Source organism: Suncus etruscus, chromosome 12 (assembly GCF_024139225.1).
Source record: "Suncus etruscus isolate mSunEtr1 chromosome 12, mSunEtr1.pri.cur, whole genome shotgun sequence".
Classification (NCBI taxonomy): domain Eukaryota; kingdom Metazoa; phylum Chordata; class Mammalia; order Eulipotyphla; family Soricidae; genus Suncus; species Suncus etruscus.
In genome coordinates, this window is record NC_064859.1 from 91,461,571 (window position 1) to 91,480,424 (window position 18,854).

Consider the following 18,854-nt stretch of genomic DNA (forward strand, 5'->3'; position numbering starts at 1 on the left):
GACCTCAGTTCTTGGTGGGCAGGGAGAATACAGACTGATGTGCCCACTTTCCTGTCCTGCAGGCTGCGCTGGTGGGTGGCACCACCATGGTCATTGGCCTGGTGTTACCTGACAAGGAGGCCTCGCTCGTGGAAGCCTACGAGAGGTGCCGGGCACTGGCTGACCCCAAGGTCTGCTGTGACTATGCGCTCCATGTGGGGATCACCTGGTGGGCTGCCAAGGTAAGTGTGCTAGAGGGTTCCCAGAGCCCCTTTTTATTGATATTTATTGGGGGAGGTAACAGGGTTGCACCTCTTGGTGGGAGGAAAACCCAGACTTCTGCCCCAGCCCCCTTCCTAGCCCCAGAAGTTGTAGCAATAAGGTTGCGGCCATGATATGGGGTCCCTCCCGCCTAATGCCTGCTAATGGCCCAGGAAGAGGCACTTATAGTTTCATAATAAGTGAGAGTTGACTTAAAGAGCCAGCAGTCTGCGGACCCAGAAGGTCCAAGCTGAGACCCAAAGCACTGAGACCTAGGGCCGCCTGGCCCAGGGCTGTGAGTCCACAGTCTCCCACATGTAAGCGGGACATGTTCATTGGTCTGTGAGGCCTTTGACTGTACACGCAGCAGTCTCTCTGTCCTGGCCCAGATCAGAGCCACTGCCCTTTATTCCCTTTCAACAGAAATAGTCTAGACGATTCTAATAATAGACAGATTTATTTCAAAATGTAATTGTCCCCAAGGCCTCTGGATTTTCAGCCAGAAGGGGCCTCTCTGCAGCACCATTCAGTGTAAGGCAGGGAGCGCACGGTACTGTGATCCCCTGTGAAGCTGGCACAGACCCAGCTCTGTGACGCCAGAGCAAACCTGGCCAGTCCCTCCATGGGCATCATCAGCCCTGACCTGCTTCCTCACGTGACCACACAGTGACCAGCACCTGGGGTCAGACACTGCCTCTCGGCCTCCTGGACCCCTCTCCTCACACGTCACTGTTGCCTCTACATTTTGCTCCCCAGGTGAAAGCAGAAATGGAGACTCTGGTGAGGGAGAAGGGCGTCAACTCCTTTCAGATGTTCATGGCCTACAAGGACCTGTACATGCTGCGGGACAATGAGCTGTACCAAGTGCTGCATGCCTGCAAGGATATCGGAGCCATCGCCCGAGTGCATGCTGAGAATGGGGAGCTGGTGGCTGAGGCAAGGCAGCAAGGGATTGGGTGGGGGGATGCTTTGGGAGACAAGGTTCTCAGGGAATTGCCGGACACCCCCTAACACACACACCATGCAAGGGTCTATGGAAGTACATGTGTACTGTCTGTAGTCAGGTGACAGGCTTTGGGCTGAGCCCAAACTCGCTTCTTGTTTGTGAAACCATCTCCCTAGAGTCCAAAAGCGTTTCTCGACCATCCGTGGTGATGTCATAACTCTGAAGAGAAATACATTTAGATTTCATTAGAGCGTAAGAAGTGGGAGCTGGGATTGGGGGCGATAGTATGGCAGGTAAGGATTTTGCCTCACATGCAACTGACCCGGGTTCGATCCCCAGCATCCCATATGGTCCCCTGAATCCACCAGGAGTGATTCCTGAGCACAGAGTCAGGAGTAACTGCTAAACACCATTAGTTGTGACCCAAAAGGAAAAACGGAGGGCCCAGAGCAATAGCATAGCAGTAGGGCATTTGCCTTGCAAGTGGCCAACCCCAGATGGACTTCAATTCGACAATCAACATCCCATATAGTCCCGAACCTGCAAGAAGCGATTTCTGAGTACAGAGCCAGGTGTAACTCCTGAGTATCACTGGGTGTGATCCTAAACACTCCCCCACCCCAGAAGAAAAAAACAAGAATTGGAATCACCTCTAAGAAATATTTTCTTGACGGCTAGAGAGACAGCTTAAGGGAGCTTTTCTTACATTTAGTCAACTGCAACTTGGTCCCAATTTGATCACCCCCATGAGTGACCCATGAGCAACACCTAGTGTGGCCACAGCTCTCCCTCACTACCTGCCAAATATATATACATATATATATAGATTTATATAGATATATATCTATATAAATGAAATTTGACATTCGGATAGGTACAGAGAAATAAGAACCAGCTTCTACTTCCCTGAAACTCCTCAGAGGACTGATAAGGATCTGTTCATAGTTTCCAAGAAAACAGCCTCCTTGGACCTTGTGGTCTCAGAAAAGAGATGGTCAAAGCTAGTGGAGGGACTGCCAGAAGCCAGGTTTCTTGTTGAGGAAGGATGGGAAAGAGTCTAACTTTCAGATCATTGTGCCAATTCCAGAACTGTATTTAGTGTTTTGTGGGGCGCCATGCCTGATGGTGCTCAGGGGCTGCTACTACACCTAGCTCCATGCTCAGGGGTTCATTCCTCTCAATGCTTGGGGGACTGTGTGGTGCTGGAGGTACTCTCTGGCCTCTTGCTTTTGAAGCCCATGTGAGCCCATCAAAGGAAAGGCGAGGACAGCACATACCCACAGAGAGGCCTCATTCTCCCTACTCTGGAGGGGCCTTCTAGGCCCCTGGTCCTCTCCTGTCATGTCTCCTGGCCCTTGGTTTCATATTTTTATCTCTCCATGATGCCTTCAAGTCCCTCTCTTGCTGTGATTCAGGGTGCTAAGGAGGCGCTCGACTTGGGGATCACAGGCCCGGAAGGAATCGAGATCAGCCGTCCAGAGGAGGTGAGGAAGTCACTATGGTTCCTTCCCCATTGATCCCAGACTCACAGACTTGCTGTCCCTCATCCCTCTCCCCCGAGGTGCCCTTTCCATCTGGAATCTCCCAGCAGCCACTTCTCTGCTAAAACCCACTGGGGCATAAGCTTCCTGGGGACAAGAGACAATATCCACTTATTAGGGCTTGCCTCACCCTGATTCTGAGAGGACAGATAGGCAGCGAGGCCTTCAAGTACAGGAAGGACTTCTGGGTTAGGGCCAGTGGTTTCCTATGAAGGACTTCCAGGTCAGAGCCAGTGGCTTCTTTTTGTTTTTGTTTTGAGGAAGGGGTATCCCTATCTGGAGGAAGCATTAGGAACTTCCCAGAGGAAAGGTGCATCTTTCCCTCTTGCCTGCCCCCTGGTTTAATCCTGGTGCAGTTTTGCAGGGGACACACAAAACACCTCTATTTGGTCTCTCCCTGATGGCCTCTGACCTGGGACTGCCATATCCCATACCCTCTACCTCTGCCATTGTGAAAGACAATGCTCAGTCCCTCGGCCTGGAGTGAGGAAGAGACCCCACTGGGCAAGAAGCTCAGGGCTGGTTTGGGGTTTCAAGAGGGGGGGACAAGGTGCTTTACAGCAAGACTAACCCCAGGGTTCTATGTACCCCTAAAATTTTGTAGTAAGGGTGGCTAGACTAAGGATTGTCCTAGCTTGAAGAGTTTATCTAATGACAAAGCTGAATATCTGGTCATGCCCAGACTGCTCCCCACCCCCAAAGAACTATGCGCCCCAGAATATCCATCATGCTGAGGTCCCCAATCCCTGATCTGGGCTTGTTTCCAGCTTGACAGCGGCTGATGATGCTCTTGGGATGGGGAGGAGGGTCTGTCGGGGTGCAGGGGGAGGCAGACACTGGCTCGGCTGACTCTGAGGTATCACAAGTGCTCAGTGTGGCTGGTGAGGCTCTTGGTGCCAGCCCTAAGCTCTGGGCCAGACACTGGAGAGTTCTCCCAGGGAGCACCCAGCGGGGGGGGGTGGGCTGCAAGAAAAGAAGCTGACATCCCCCCCTCCTGTCCCTGTAGGTGGAAGCGGAAGCCACACATCGCGTCATCACCATTGCCAACAGGGTGAGTAGCCCCGCGCCCCTCTCCACCTCAGCCCTGCAAACCAGCCTATTCTAGGGGGACCTATTCTGCTCTGGTGTCAGCACCCCACCTGCATGCAGAGTCCCCCAGGTCGCCATATACCATATACATACCTGACAACTTTTTTCTTGCACCCCATTACCCCCATTACTCTGCATCTTATCCACAGAACCATTCAGCTTGGCTTAATACCCTGGGAAGGTAAAATACGTGATGGTTGCAGTGACCCCTAGGAAGGCTAAATATATAAGGGTTACAGAGTTCTGCCCCCCACTCCTGGCTGGGGACCATTTCTTTTTTTTGTTTTTGTTTTTGTTTTTGTTTTTGTTTTTGGGCCACACCCGGTGGTGCTCAGGGGTTACTCCTGGCTGTCTGCTCAGAAATAGCTCCTGGCAGGCATGGGGGACCATATGGGACACCGGGATTTGAACCAACCACCTTTGGTCCTGGATCGGCTGCTTGCAAGGCAAACACCGCTGTGCTATCTCTCCGGGCCCTGGGGACCATTTCTTTAGGCCACTGGGACAGGGAGTTCTGCCTTACACCACTGTCACTGGGCCTGCAAGAAGTCCTATGAGGGACTTAATAGGGAACTGATGGGATTGAGTAACAGATGTGGTGCTTATTTAATTTGTTTTGGCCACACCCATTGGCACTCAGAAGTCACTCCTGGCAGGCTCAGGAGACCATATGGGATGCCGGGGGTCGAACCTGGGTTGACTGCCTGCAAGGCAAAGGCTCTACCCACTGTGCTATCACTCCAACCCCAGATGTGGAGCTTTTAACAGGCTTCTTATTAACGCCAGACCCTCATCAGGCCTGAGAGACCAAGTATCATCCGGAATCAAAGTGGTAACTCTCCAAGATGATGGCGGGGCCAGAGATGTGGTTCAGTGGTACACACGTGTACTTTGCATGTGCCAAGCCCTGGGATTGATCTCCAGTACCACATGACTCCTGAGTACCTCCACAAGTGGCCTCCATGACAACAAAATAAAGTATTTGGATGGGATACACCCAGAGCTCAGGGGTTACTCCTGGCTCTGCATTCAGAAATCATTCCTAGCAGGCTTAGGACACCATATGGATGCCAGGGGATCTAACCTAGGTTCATCCCTGGTCATTCGTGTGCAAGGTAAATGCCCTACTGCTATGTTATCACTCTGGCTCTCAAAATAAATTATTTTAAAGGGGGAAAAGAAATTACAGCAGGAGGAGGAAGGAGAGTCACCCAGCAGTGCTCAGTGGCTATTTCTAGCTCTTTTGCCCTCAGGATTGACCCCTGGGGGTGTTTGGGGGACCATAATTAGTGCCCAGGATCAAACTAGCTTCAGCCATGTGCATGGCAAGTGCTTTCATATGGCCTGTATCTCCAAAGAAAGTGCTTGAGAATCTACCAGGCAGGTGATTTCTGTGTCTACTCCATGCCCAAAGGGCTGGAGTTGCTCGACCATCTAAACTAGGACCAGGTCTGCGAGGGTGTCCCGGGTCAACTTTGCACATATTCAGGGGTAGGAAGAGAGTTTATGGGGGTTGAGTGGCTGTGCTAGGATGTGTGAAGCCCAGAGTTCCAACCCAACTCCTCATGGAGAGCCCGAGTGGTAGCACAGCATTAGGGCATTTGTCTTGCATGCTGCTGACCCAGGACAGATATGGGTTCGATCCCCAGCATTCATATGGTCCCCTGAGCCAGGAGCAATTTCTGAGCGCAGAGCCAGGAATAACCCCTAAGCACCTCTGGATGTGGTCCTCGTGCCTTCAAACACTCCGGTGGGGGGGGGGGGGGAAGTCGCTTCTATGAAAAATATATGTCATCAGGCCTCAGCAGACCCACTGAGGCAGAAATGGGGTGACCTTCAGTAGTCTGGGCTCCAAGAAACCCAGCAGTGTTCAGGGCTTGCTCCTGACTTTGCACTCAGGGATCATTCCTGATAGGGCTCAAGGGAACATATTGGGTGCCAGAGATTGAACCTGGTTCAGTGCATGTAAGGCAAGTACCCTGCCTGCTGCTCTATGTCTTGGCCTCCTTGATGATTCTAACGGGCCCAAATGCTGGAGTATCTCTCCTGACTGGACCCAAGTTAGTCCCAACGGATGAGGGGTGTGGTCAGCGCAAGAGACAGAAAGACCAGCTGGCCTCAGAGCCAGGAAGCTATCAAGCACACCGCCTTCTCCATCTGTACCCCAAACCCTCAAACTCTATCCTTCATTGATAAGCAAAAAAGAGGCACCTGCAGGGGGTGTGGGCAGTGGGTGTAGAGCGGGTCACCCATCTGGGACCTGATCCTGGATGAGGCTGTTTTAGTATCAGGTAAGGCGCTGCTTACTTCCTTCCCATGGAGAGTTTCCCCAAAATCAAGGAAGATAGGGGCCGGAGAGATAGCTCAGCAGTAGGGCATTTGCCTTGCACACAGACGATTTAGGATGGACAGTGGTTCGAATCCCGGTATCCCATATGGTCCCCCCAGCCTGCCAGGAATGATGTCTGAGCACAGAACCAGGAGTAACCTCTGAGCACCGCCAGGTGTGATCCAAGAAACATCCCCACTCCCCCCCAAAAAAACCCAGGGAAGATGGAACCACACCCAGGAATCTCCTTAATTTCTAGCTTAAAACTGATGCCCATGGGAGTGAAGCCAGGGTTGGAGGCAAATTTCAGCTCTCACCTTGCCCTGCCGTTCCACTGTAGTGGGGCTTCTGCGCTGGGCTTGGGAGGCCTCTACCCCCACGGTGTTTCATGTACCCCCTCAGGGTCCTGGGCAGGCAGAGGTGAGTGGTGGTTTTTGAGGGTGATGACAGCATACCCCTCCTGTGTCTAGACTCACTGTCCCATCTACCTGGTGAGCGTGTCCAGCATCTCAGCCGGGGATGTGATCGCAGCTGCTAAGATGCAAGGTGAGACCCCGGGATGCATGCAGGGGGCAGAGGCAGGGAGTCCCTCTGTTCCTGTCTCCTCTGAGGTGCCTTGCTCAGTACCTGAGTCTTCAATCTATGATTTGATGGGTCTGGGAGTGGAATCTTTGGTTTTTTCCACCAATTGTCCTGGCAATTGCTGGCCCAGTTTCAAAGACATTTCAGGGGCTGCCGGACAGGCCTGGACAAACAGCAGAGGGGCCCCACTCCCTTTGGCCCTGAACTTGGGCCGGCAACCCCCACACTTGCTTATAGACTAGCTCCTGAGACTGGGAGAAACCAGGTCCCAAACAGCAGCTTCCTGCATCCCAGCCTCTGTCTGAGAGTGCCCCCTGGGTCCATAACTTCTCTGTCACCCCAACTCTACCTATCACTCCCAATTCTATCTCCCTATGCCCCAGCCCTGCTGGAAATCCCACTCCACATGTCACTGCGGGGTCTTCCCTGGAAACAGTGGCACTGCCTTCTTTTCAGTTTTGTGGGGGAGAAGGGTAGGGTAGCAGGTGGTATAGAGAGGGGTCTCCAAGTGGTAATCAGAGCCCAGGAATACTTCCGGAATGTCTTATATGGTTTGGGGCCACACCCAGCTGTGCTTAGGACTTGCATCTAGCTTTGCACTTATGGATCACTCCTGGTGGTGCTTGGGGGGGGGGGGCAAGTGGGATGCCGAAGATCGAATGCAGGTCGGCAGCATGCAAGGCTGGCACCCTCCGCTCTTGCTGTACCATCATTCTAGCCCCTACTTCTGGAAATTCTTGAGCTACTTGAGCTCATAACTCATAGCCTAAGGAAATGGGGCTGGTCCCTGCCCACCTAACCCTGGGGTACTCAGAGGACTTTAGAAGTAAACTCAGGAATGTTTAGGGATCAAGCAATGTTGGGAATCAAACCAGTGTCAACCACAAGCAAGACCATGTCTCTGGGCTGTGCTGTCCTTACCTGGACCTGGCAGGAAGGGAGATGCTTCCAGCCTTAAGTAGCTCCTTCCCCTCTCCTTTCTCTCCCCCTCTTCTCCCTCTCCATTTTTCCCTCCTCTTTCCCCTTCTCCTTGCAGGGAAGGTAGTGCTGGCCGAGACCACCACGGCCCATGCCACGCTGACGGGTCTGCACTACTATCACCAGGACTGGTCCCACGCAGCCGCCTACGTCACAGTGCCACCCCTGAGGCTGGATACCAACACCTCCACTTACCTCATGAGCTTGCTAGCCAAGTAAGGGGCTGGGGGAGCTGCCATCCAGGAGCGCCCCCCAAAAAGGTCTTGTCCTTGCGTGGACAATTGGGGGCTCTGCATTCCCTTCCGGTGCCACCTGGACTTGATTTCTGGAGCCCATAGGACAGTTTGGCTCCAGTTACCTTCATGGCGGAGCTGTGGTGTGTAGCGAGCGCATCCATCTGTGAGGGTCCAGATGGAGGAAATTCGGCAACCTTAACTGCCAGGATTCCACCACAAATACCCCTCCAGCAGTGGTAACAAACTCTGGTGACCCCCAGGGGAGCTATCAGATGGTCCCTGACTTATTCTAGAACAGACATCCCCAAGGTAATTTGTTTACTATCCCCTTTTAGATTAAAAAAAATGACTCGGTGTCCCCCTAAAAAATTTACCCCAAAGGAATAAATAAGGAAACATCGCCCCAGATATACCCAAGGCCTCTCCCACCCACTACATAGTTTCAACCCCCCCCCCCCGGCTGCCAGGGTACTGTGTCACCCACTTTGGGAAGGACTGGACTAGCCCATGTGGGTTCCATCCAGCCACTTCCATGCCCTCTTTATCCCTCTCCTGCTTCTCCTCAAACTCCTACAGTTCAGTTCTCTTGCCATTCCTGCTTTCCCCCAATGACTGCATCCCAAAAACAAGCAGACAAGACCCCACTGTAATGGGGACCCAGGTCAGAAGCTCTATTAGAGTCAGTCGTTTATCTTTGTTTTGAGCCACACCTGGCTCTGCTTAAGGCTCACTTCTGGTGGGCTCAGGGAACCATCTGGGGTGCCAGGAACCGAACCCAGACCCCCTGCCTGCATGGCAAGCTCCCTCCCCACTGTACTACCCCCAGAGGCACTTTTAAATTTGCTCGCTTCCCTCTCTGGTCAGTGATACTCTGAACATTGTGGCTTCGGACCACCGTCCTTTCACCACAAAGCAGAAGGCCATGGGCAAGGAGGACTTTACCAAGATCCCACACGGTGTCAGCGGCGTCCAGGACCGCATGAGCGTCGTCTGGGAGCGAGGAGTGGTATGTTGGGGCTCTCCAGCTCCTCCTTCCATCCCAGACAGAGCCCTAGGGCTGCCTGGATTTTCTTCCAAAAGCATAAGCCTGGGATAGACACTGCGTTTCTGGAACCAATAGCATCTTTCCATGGAGAAATGTTTTAATTAGGTGCACCCCTGAGCTTTCTCGTGGGTGCTATTGGATTCACAGGGGTACATCAGTGTAGAATCAAATAATTAACGATGGGGCTGGATGGAAGTGGATGCCATCCCAGGCCACGTGGCTCCGCAACCCCCATTCAGCCAGCGGGTCCCAGGCCCAGGTGAACGGTGGAATCAGACTCATACAGAGACAGGCATCAGGAAGCATCAGCTTTATTCATGCCCTGTTCACCACATGTGTGGCCAATATCATAACCAATTAAGCATTCAGCCATTCTAGGCTAGCCCTGCGTCTTAACTCCTTTCAGCCATCTTCCCTTTGGGCTCCATGTTGGTCAAAGACCAGAAGGCAGAGCCCCAAAAGCCAGAGAGCCCAGCAGGGCAGACAGCCCTAATCCCCTGGCTCAAAGGCTTATGTACCTATTCCAAGACCCCTCCCAGGAATGGGTGGGGTCTTGCAGGTAAGGTTACACCTAATATTCAGTTCCCAAGGCCCCTCCCAGAAATGGGCGGGTCTCAGATAGGTACACCTAAATCCAGGGTGGAGTTACACATCAGGTCTTGCATACTCAGCAGATAGTGATTTTCTGGGCTCAGACATCAAGAGCTATTAGGCCCAGAGAGATGGTACAGCCAGCAAGGCACTGGCCTGCATGTAGCACTGCCAGGAGTGATCCCTGAGCACCTCCAGAAACAGCTCAAAAATAAAACAAAAAAGAAGAGTTTTCAGGATTCTTTACATCCAGCAGCAGCTCCAGAGTTGAGCACACAGCTCATGTTTATAAGGCCTTTGCCTCTGCAACCCCACTCAAGAAAGTATGTGGGTGTCTATCCCTATTGATACTATTTTAGTATCTGTTTTTGTTCCTTTACTTTTTTGTTGCTGTTGTTGTTTTTGGTTTTTGAGCCATACCCTGCAGCGTTCAGGGGTTATTCCTGGCTCTGCACTCAGAAATTGCTCCTGGCAGGCTTAGTGGACCATATGGGATGACAGGGATTGAACCAGGGTTCGTCTCAGGCAGCATCAAGCAAGGCAAACGCCCTACATCTGTGCTATCACTCCTGGCTCCTGGCCCTCTTTTTCATATAACTTTCTTCTACCTATCTCCTGATACTGGTATAAATTCTTTACTCCCCCTCCCCCAATTTATAAGTACATGCAGTAGTCTGTAAGCTTTAAAAAATTTTACTTACATATTTATTTCTTCTTTTTAAAAAAAAATGTTTGTGTTTAATGACTAAATGTACTCCCCAAGAGCACACTGCATTTTGGTTATTCTTTCCCAATCTTTGCTGCTTTGAGCTGTTTCAAAGCTTCATGTGCAAATTCACACAGCACTGGCCTCTTGTCAGCAATTTCCGTGATTTCCATAGGATCCATTTTTAGAAGCAGAGTTTCAAGCAGGAACAAGTATAGGAATTTTGTTTGTTCGTTTGGCCACACCTGGTGGTTCTCAGTATTTACTCCTGGCTCTGCACTCGGATCAGTCTCACTCCTGGCAGGCTCAGGGAAACATATGGGATGCCAAAGAATGGAACCTGGGCTGGCCACATGCAAGGCAAATGCCTTCAGCCCTGTGTTTTTTTCTCCAGCCTGCAGGATTCATTTGAATATTGCTTTATATTGTACCCATGAAAATATAAAATTTTCCAGTTTTATTTTTTTTATATTTTTCCAGTGCTGGAAATCAAACTCAGGGCTTTCCACACAGAGCCACATCCCTATCCAAATCTGGGGCCTTGTCCTAATGTAGATTCCATGTAGTTAGAATCTGGGCCTGAGGAAGTTGGAAGTTCTCAAGACTAAGCCACCAGCACTGGGGCCAGAGTGAAAGCACACTGGGTAAGGTGTTTGCCTTGCACAGTACTTTACAAGGGTTTGATCTCCGGCATCCCACATGGTCTCTGGAGCCTGACAGGAGTGATTTTTGAGCACAGTCAGGAGTAATCCCTGAGTGCCACTGGGTGCACCCACAAACAAACAAAACCACCAGCTCAGCCCCTAGACTTTATAGCCCCCTTATAGACCTTACAGAGTGTCCTGTGATGGAGGGTGGGAGATGCAAGTTGCTATGTAAGATGCTTTTCCAGAACATAGTACAAGGCCCTTTGTGGGGTGGTGATGGTGGGGTCCCTAATCTCTCCCCAGGACACCCAGGTGGGGCTGATTTATACATGCAGGCAGCCTGGTGTCGGGTGCATAGACCTCAGGGATCATGAGAGAGGCCTAGGCTGCTGAACTCTGTGTCCCACCATCCCTGCCTGACAGCTGTCATGTCTTTTCAGGTGGGAGGCAAGATGGACGAAAATCGTTTTGTGGCTGTCACCAGCTCTAATGCCGCAAAGATTCTCAACCTGTATCCCCGCAAGGGCCGTATCATCCCTGGAGCCGACGCCGACGTGGTGGTGTGGGACCCAGAAGCCACCAAGTAAACCTGTCACACTTCTGGGGGCTGGCGGGGTGGGGGCTCTTCAGGGACTGTGACAATTCCCCAGCTGAGGGTCCATGATGTGGCAGGGAGGGAGGCAGGGCCAGAGCTGGCCTGTTCACTGAGCCCATGCTGGGCGCCCCAGATAGACTTGACTTGCTTCCTGCCTCAGACATCGCTGTGCAGTGCAGCTGTTTTCTCAATGCCCAAGTGGGACTGAGCTGGGTTGGAGACTTATTTTTATTTTTTAATAAGCTTTTTAATGGAATCACGGGGACATACAGTTATAAAGTTGCTCATGATTGAGTTTCAGTCACACAACGTCCAACACCCTTTACCAATTCACATTTCCTGCCACCACTGTGCTCCCCACTGCCTATCTTTATGGCAGACATTTTCTTCTCTCTTTTTCTATCTCTTTCTCCCTTTTTATTTGCCTTACAGACACTGTGGTTTACTGAAGGGGTATCATGCATATCACTTTCACTCCTTTCAGCAACCCAGTTCTTGTCCAGAATGAGCATTCTCAACTCTTTCTTTTTTAAACTGGCTTTATTTTATTTGTTTGTTTGTTTGTTTACTTATTTATTTGGGTTTTGGGTCAAACCTGGTGGCGCTCAGGAGTTACTCCTGGCTTTATGCTCAGAAGTCATGCCTGGCAGGCTCAGGGGACCATATGGGATACCAGGATTCTAACCAGGGTCCATCCTGTGTTGGCCGAGTGCAAGGCAAACGTCTTACCGCTGTGCTATTGCTCCGGCCCCCATTCTCAACTCTCACTGTCCTAGTGCTCCCTTCTCTGCCCTAACTGCACTCCCCCACTTTTTATGCCAAGTTTTCTACCATGGACAGGTCCTCCTGGCCCTTGTCTCTATTGTTATATTTGGATATTATCCCCCTACTATATATTTCTATATATCCCACAAATGAGTATGACCATTCTATGTCCCTCTCTCTCTGAATCATTTCACTCAGCATAGTTCTTTTCATATTCACCCATGAATAAGCAAATTTCACTTTGTGACTTCATTTTTCCTCACCGCTGTGTAGTATTCCATGGTGAAATGTACCATAGTTTCTGTATCCACTTGTCTGTTCTTGAGCACTTGAGTTGTTTCTAGATTCTTACTATTATTGTGAATAGCGCTGCAGTGAACATAAGCATGCAGAGGGCTTTATTTGCATTGTGTTTGGGGGCCCCTAAGGTATATTCCCAGAAGTGGTATTGTTAGGTCCTATTAAGCTCAATTTCTAGGTTTTTGAAAAATGTCAATATTGTTTCTCCAAAAGACTGGCCCCATCGACATTCCCACCAGCAGCAAGGTTCCCTTCTCCCTAGGTTGGGTTCTTATGCTTATTGAATTGAAAGGACTGAGGCTAGAAGGAAAAGGACTTCACCACCTGGAGCCAGGTAGAGCCTAAGCCTGACCACTCGCTCTGGACTCTAGGAACCAGCCCAGTGCTTTTCTCAGGCAGGGGTGCAAACTTTGGCCTCCCAACACTGGACCATAGAAGGGTCGCTGGACTCACACCTCTCTCTATACCCCACACTGGGGCCTTCCAGACCAGAAGTTAATGTTGCTTTCCTGTCCTGAGAAGACCTCACTGGAGGTGTTTGCTCTGAGATGTGGGCAGGAGATATGGACATTAATGTTTTGGGGGGGGTCCATACCTGGCAGTGCTCAAGGATCACTTCTGGTGGGGTTCAAAGGACCAACCAACCATACAATGTTGAGGAAGATTAGAACTTTGAGATGGTTACCCGCTTGGCAAGTGCCCTACCCACACTACCCACTGTACTATCTGGCCCTGGAAATTGTTTGTTACTATGAAAAGTCATTCCGTCACCAAGCAGACTTTGCTTAAATGCCCTGGTTTGCTGGGCTCTATGCTGGGTGCCCTGTCTGCTCTACCACCTCCTAAAAAGCATCTTCTGTACCCTCTGCCAGGCAGGCCTCCAAGCTTTCAGGCTGTTACTGGTTGGCATGGTGGAAGGACCCCCGGCATTGAGCCCCATGGTGGTGTCTGCTAGGATCTCACTTACCCAAACACCCCACACTGGGACCTTCCAGGCCAGAAGTTAATGTTGCTTTCCTGTCCTGAGGAAGCCTCAGTGGAGATGTTTGTTTTGAGACACCACCCGCGCCCCCCACTGAGCCTTCTCCCTGCCCTTCCTCTGATTTTCCTGGTGTGCTCATGGCTGCTCCCTCCACTCCCTCCTCTTCAAACCAGGCCCCTTAATCAACCTGGCCCACTGCCCCCCTTTGGAAGAATAAAAATCAGCACATGCCCCCCCCCCAGCCCCCAGGAATCTACCTTCTTTGGGAGAGATTTGGTTTGGTTTCTGGGCCATGTACACTCATAGTTCTGAGTTCAAGGATCACTCTTGGTGGGCTCAGTAGACCATATGGGGTACCAGGTAGCAAACCCAGGTCGGCCATATGCAAAACATGTGTTCTGCCCACTGTACTATCTCTCTGGCCTCAAGTCTACCTTCTTTAAGTGAATAAACAAAAAGTACCTTCCCCAGTTACGTTGATGCTAACCACCCACCCCGGAAAATTGTCCGCTGTGGGAAACAGTCTCCTCTCTCTCTCTGTCTCTCTCTCTCTGTCTCTGTCTGTCTCTGTCTCTGTCTCTGTCTCACTCTCTGTCTCCTCTCTCCTCCCTCTCTCTGTCTTTGTCTGTATCTCTCTCTCTCTCTCTCTCTCTCTCTCTCTCTCTCTCTCTCTCTCTCTCTCTCTCTCTCTCTCTCTCTCTCTCTCTCTCTCTCTCTCCCTGCCTTCCTGCCACCACAGGACCATCTCGGCCAGCACCCAGGTGCAGGGAGGCGACTTCAACCTCTACGAGAACATGCGCTGCCACGGTGTCCCGTTGGTCACCATCAGCCGGGGCCGAGTCGTGTATGAAAATGGCGTCTTCATGTGTGCTGAGGGCACCGGCAAGTTCTGTCCCCTGCGGTCCTTCCCAGACACCGTGTACAAGAAGCTGGTGCAGAGGGAGAAGGTGATGTGAGGGATGGAGCGGGGCAGATACTCTTTCTCTCTCTGCATTTTCGGGATACTTGGCCTGTCCTGCTGGGCACAGCTGTTGCCCTGGTCACTGGAGGTGGGGGGCTGAGGGCAAAGCAGAGAAGCTGCCACTGTGACAAAGGGTCACAAAGGCCCTTGACAAAGGCCTGGGAACAGGTAGAGCTCTGAGATGCTCTCTAGGGTCCCTAACGTTAGTTTCTAGAAAGTTCTTGCCGTCCCTGCAGATGGGGAATCCCAACCTGATCTGAATCATCAGACATGCCACAGGGATGTGCTTCTTTGCACCCTCACTTCCAGCTGCTCTAGGTTGGGTGGGCTCTGTGAGCCTGTGTGCCCCAGCTCTGACATAGTCACCAGGTCTGGAGAAGCTCAAGGATATGCAGGTGGCTTTGTGCCCTGACTCCAGAGGCTCACCCATACCTGGACTGGACTCTCTCTCTCCTCTCCTCTCCTCTCTCTCCTCTCCTCTCTCTCTCCCTCTCTCCCTCTCTTTCTCTCTCCCTTTCTCTCCCTCTCTCCTCTCTTTCTCTCTCCCTTCCTCTCTCCCTCTCTCCTCTCCTCCCCTCTCCTCTCCTCTCTCTCCCTCTCTCCTCTCACTCCTCTTTCTCCCTTTCTCTCTCCTTCTCTCTCCCTCTCTCTCCCTCTCTCCCTCTCTCTTCTTCTCTCTCCTCTTTCTCCCTCTCTCCCTCTTTCTCCTCTCTCTCCCTCTCTCTCCCTCTTTCTCTCTCCCTTTCTATCTCCCTCTCTCCCTCTCTCTCCCTCTCCTCTCCTCTCTCTCCCTCTCTCTCCCTCTCTCTTCCTTTCTCTCTCCCTCTCTCTCTCTCCCTCTCTCCTCTCTCTCCTCTCCTCTTTCTCCCCCTCTCTCCCTCTCTTTCTCTCTTTCTCTCTCCCTCTCTCTCCCTCTCTCTCCTCTCCTCTCTCTTCCTCTCTCCCTCTCTCCCCCCTTTCTCTCCTCTCCTCTCTCCCCCTCTCTCCCTCTCTTTCTCTCCCTCTCTCTCCCTCTCTCCTCTCTCTCTCCCTCCTCTCCTTCTCTCTCCCTCTCTCTTTCTCTCTCCCTGTCTCTCCCTCTCTCTCTCCCTCTCTCCTCTCTCTCCCTCTCTCTTTCTCTCTCCCTGTCTCTCCCTCTCTCCTCTCTCTCCTCTCTCTCTCTCCCTCTCTCTCCTTTTCTCCCTCCCTCTCTCCCTCTCTCTTCCACTCTCTCTCCCCCTCTCTCTTTCTCTCTCTTTCCCTCTCTCTCTTCCTCTCTCTCTTTTCTCTCTCTCTTAAACCCAGGTCTGCCCTGGGTCAGCCACATGCAAGGCAAATGCCCTACTGCTGTGCTATCACTCGCCCCCCAACCTCAGGCTCTCTTAACTTCCCAGGTGGTCACAAAGTTTTGGACTCCCCTGGTCCCCATGGGCTCTGGATCCTGTCTTCACTCCCAAAGACAGCTGGTAGCCCCCTTATACTTGGATATTGGTCATCTGGTCTTATCTTGGGCACAGCCCTAGACAGGTTGGCACAATTCCTCACAGATCACTCTGGGACAAAGCCACGAGCTTTGTCCATTCAAGCTCTGTCATCCTCGAGGGTACAAATCACCCTCACTGACAGAACAGGAAAGCGGCACAGAGAGGTTAGGAATTGTGCGAGAAGCAGAGCCAGGTAGTTCCCAGCTCTGCTGCCTTAGAGAATAAACTCGAATTAACTGGGAATCAAGGAAGATTATTGTGGAGGGGTCTCTGCTGAGCCAGATTCCACTCTGTACCCCACACCCAAGTAGTCAAGCCTAACAAGGAAGGGGAGAGAACATTACTTCACTCAAGGTGCTCTGGGCTAAAGCCCCAGGAAGGCTGCCTCCACCTTGCCACGGGTCCCCCAGGTAGCAGCCAAGGGACCCCTTTGTGCACACAGACATGAGTAAACACACATGTACACACACACACACACACACACACACACACACACACGTGCTGGTCCCGAAGGTTCTGGAACTCTCCACCCTGACTGCTTTTTCCTCTCCCCTTCCCTGTTAGACCCTGAAGGTGAAGGGCGTGGACCGCACCCCCTACCTGGGGGACGTGGCGGTGGTGGTGCATCCTGGGAAAAAGGAGATGGGGACGCCGTTGGCAGACACTCCCACTCGGCCCGTCACCCGGCACGGGGGCATGAGGGACCTGCATGAGTCCAGCTTCAGCCTGTCCGGTACGAGCTTGGGTCCCCACTCTGCTCCAGAGATGGGTGGGCAAGGCTGCCCTGAGCAGGATCAGAGATGGTGGCCTGGCTCCTGGGTTCCTGCTCAGAGCTAGGGATGGGGCTCCCCTGTCCAGACTCAAAATTGGTGTCCCTACCTGTGCTGCTCTGCTGCCCAGACTTAATCTTACACCAAGAGGAGGAGGGCACCTCCTGGAGAGAGGAGACCAGTGGGCCACCTGTTGAGCACAGCCTTGTGCTGGGCACAGATCTGGGCAGCCCAGGACCCCTGATGGAGCGGGTCACAATGTGAGGGAGGAGAAACTGTCTCAAGGGCCACCCAACACCAGGGGCATCATAAAGACTTGCAGGTGCCCTGCCAGTCAGGAGTCCCACAGTGGCCTGGGCACTCTGCAGCATCCAGCCCCCTAAAAAGTAGCTGGGACCCCAAAACCATAGAATCTCTACTAATCAGCGACTTCATCTTCCACCCAAGTCTGGGCAGAGCCCAGGTTGGACTAGGGGCTCTGACATCTCACTTTTGTCTCTCCCGGTGGGACAGACTGAAGGACACCCCAGTATTAGGGACTTCTGGCCTCCTTTGCTCAGTCGCTATGTTCAGGTGAGCAGAGAACAGGGCCTGTTTAGTTCTACATGATGCCAAGACCTGGATTCCCATCCAGGCTTCTTCGTGGTGAACCCCTTGACCGAGTGACCTCACTGCCCTAGCCCCAGTTTCCTCTCCTGTAAGATGGGGTGGGGCTACTCCATATCATGGTAGGGCTTCCCGTCACTTTGGTGGGGGGGACCCTTCCACACCCCAGACCCTGAAGCAGCCGGCTCACCCCACCTGCTCTTCCCTCAGGCTCTCAGATTGACGACCACGTCCCCAAGCGCGCATCGGCAAGGATCCTCGCCCCCCCAGGAGGCCGTTCCAGCGGCATTTGGTAAAGGCTGAGAGCAGACCCCCAAGTGAGGACACAGCACTGCCACCAGCACAGCACCCCCTCCAGCCGGCACCTCCATGGGGCAGGAGAGGTGGAGCTGGGTGGCAGCATCCTCTGTGGGGGTACCCCACTTCTACGTGTGACCCACTGTGCTTCAAGCCCCGAACAGGCACTTTGAGACGAGTCTGTCCCTCCTGCTGCAGCCCCTCCTACCTGGGGGCCTAGCCAGCGCCCCCCAACTCCTCCTGCACCGCCTTCCATGCGTCGTCCGGATGTCAACGCCTGCCCCTGGCCATCCCTCCAGCTTTTGGAGCACTTTGAGAGGCAAAGGGGGCCCGAGACAGCCACCCCTGCGGCTAGTCTTCCTTCTTAGGGGTCTCACGGGGGGTGTGGCTGGGACCTCGGCCAGCTGCTCTGGGGCTCACTCCCCATGGGGTGGGGTGGGCCTCTCGTGTACAGGATTTTGTTTTGCACGTTTGGTTTGCGCGGTGGTTTGGTTTGACTTGTTCGTGCATCTGTGAAGACTGACGGTGCTTCGTGACTAGCATAGTGTAGAAACGGGAGTAGATGTGGACTGGAGACGCTGCACTGGGACCGGCTGGGTGGGGTGCGGTGGGGCGGCCCTCTTCCCTCTCCACCCCAGAGTCTTCTGCGATGCTCACCCTTCCCCACCTAGATGCCTCCACTAAGAAGGGAAACTTGGGACCCTCCCCCAGCAGCTCGGTGGTCTCTCTCCTCTTGGGACAAGCTCAGTGACACCCCCCCATACACCCACACCCCATCTTCCTGGGACCTCCCCCTGTGGAACTGAGGCCCTAGGGCCCGCTCCTCCTGTGTGATTGGCAGGAGGGCTCAAGTCTGCTAGGAGAGGGGGAGCGGGGTGAGGAGGGAGAAAGGATGAATGAAGAGAGGGGCAGGATGATGGGGGAATGGGATAGGAGGGAGAGGGATGAGGGGGAATGGGGAAGTGGGATGTGGGAGAACAGAATTGGGGAGGGGGATGAGGGAGAGAGGGAAGAGGGATGAAGGGATAAGGGGGAGAGAGATGAGAAAGAGCAGAGGGAGAGGGAGTGGGGAAGGGATGAGGGATCAGGGGGATCAGGGGGAGTGGGATGAGGGAGAGCAGGGGGAGGAGGGAGTGGGATGAAGGGGATCGGGGAATGGGATGAGGGAGAGCAGGGTTGGGAGGA

At 52.8% G+C, this 18,854-nt stretch overlaps 1 protein-coding gene across 1 annotated transcript in view; it reads left to right on the top strand.

Annotated features, from left to right (window-relative positions):
- The window catches only part of DPYSL5 (dihydropyrimidinase like 5), a 67,288-nt gene extending 48,658 nt beyond the window's left edge, over nucleotides 1-18,630 (top strand). The window contains exons 3-13 of the mRNA XM_049784479.1: nucleotides 63-221; nucleotides 997-1,176; nucleotides 2,602-2,670; nucleotides 3,734-3,778; nucleotides 6,616-6,691; nucleotides 7,764-7,920; nucleotides 8,806-8,947; nucleotides 11,371-11,513; nucleotides 14,312-14,519; nucleotides 16,561-16,729; nucleotides 17,583-18,630. Of these exons, the coding sequence (XP_049640436.1) occupies nucleotides 63-221; nucleotides 997-1,176; nucleotides 2,602-2,670; nucleotides 3,734-3,778; nucleotides 6,616-6,691; nucleotides 7,764-7,920; nucleotides 8,806-8,947; nucleotides 11,371-11,513; nucleotides 14,312-14,519; nucleotides 16,561-16,729; nucleotides 17,583-17,668 (1,434 nt within the window). The 3' untranslated portion in view covers nucleotides 17,669-18,630. The remainder of the gene's footprint in view (nucleotides 1-62; nucleotides 222-996; nucleotides 1,177-2,601; nucleotides 2,671-3,733; nucleotides 3,779-6,615; nucleotides 6,692-7,763; nucleotides 7,921-8,805; nucleotides 8,948-11,370; nucleotides 11,514-14,311; nucleotides 14,520-16,560; nucleotides 16,730-17,582) is intronic.
- Nucleotides 18,631-18,854: the final 224 nt, after the last annotated feature.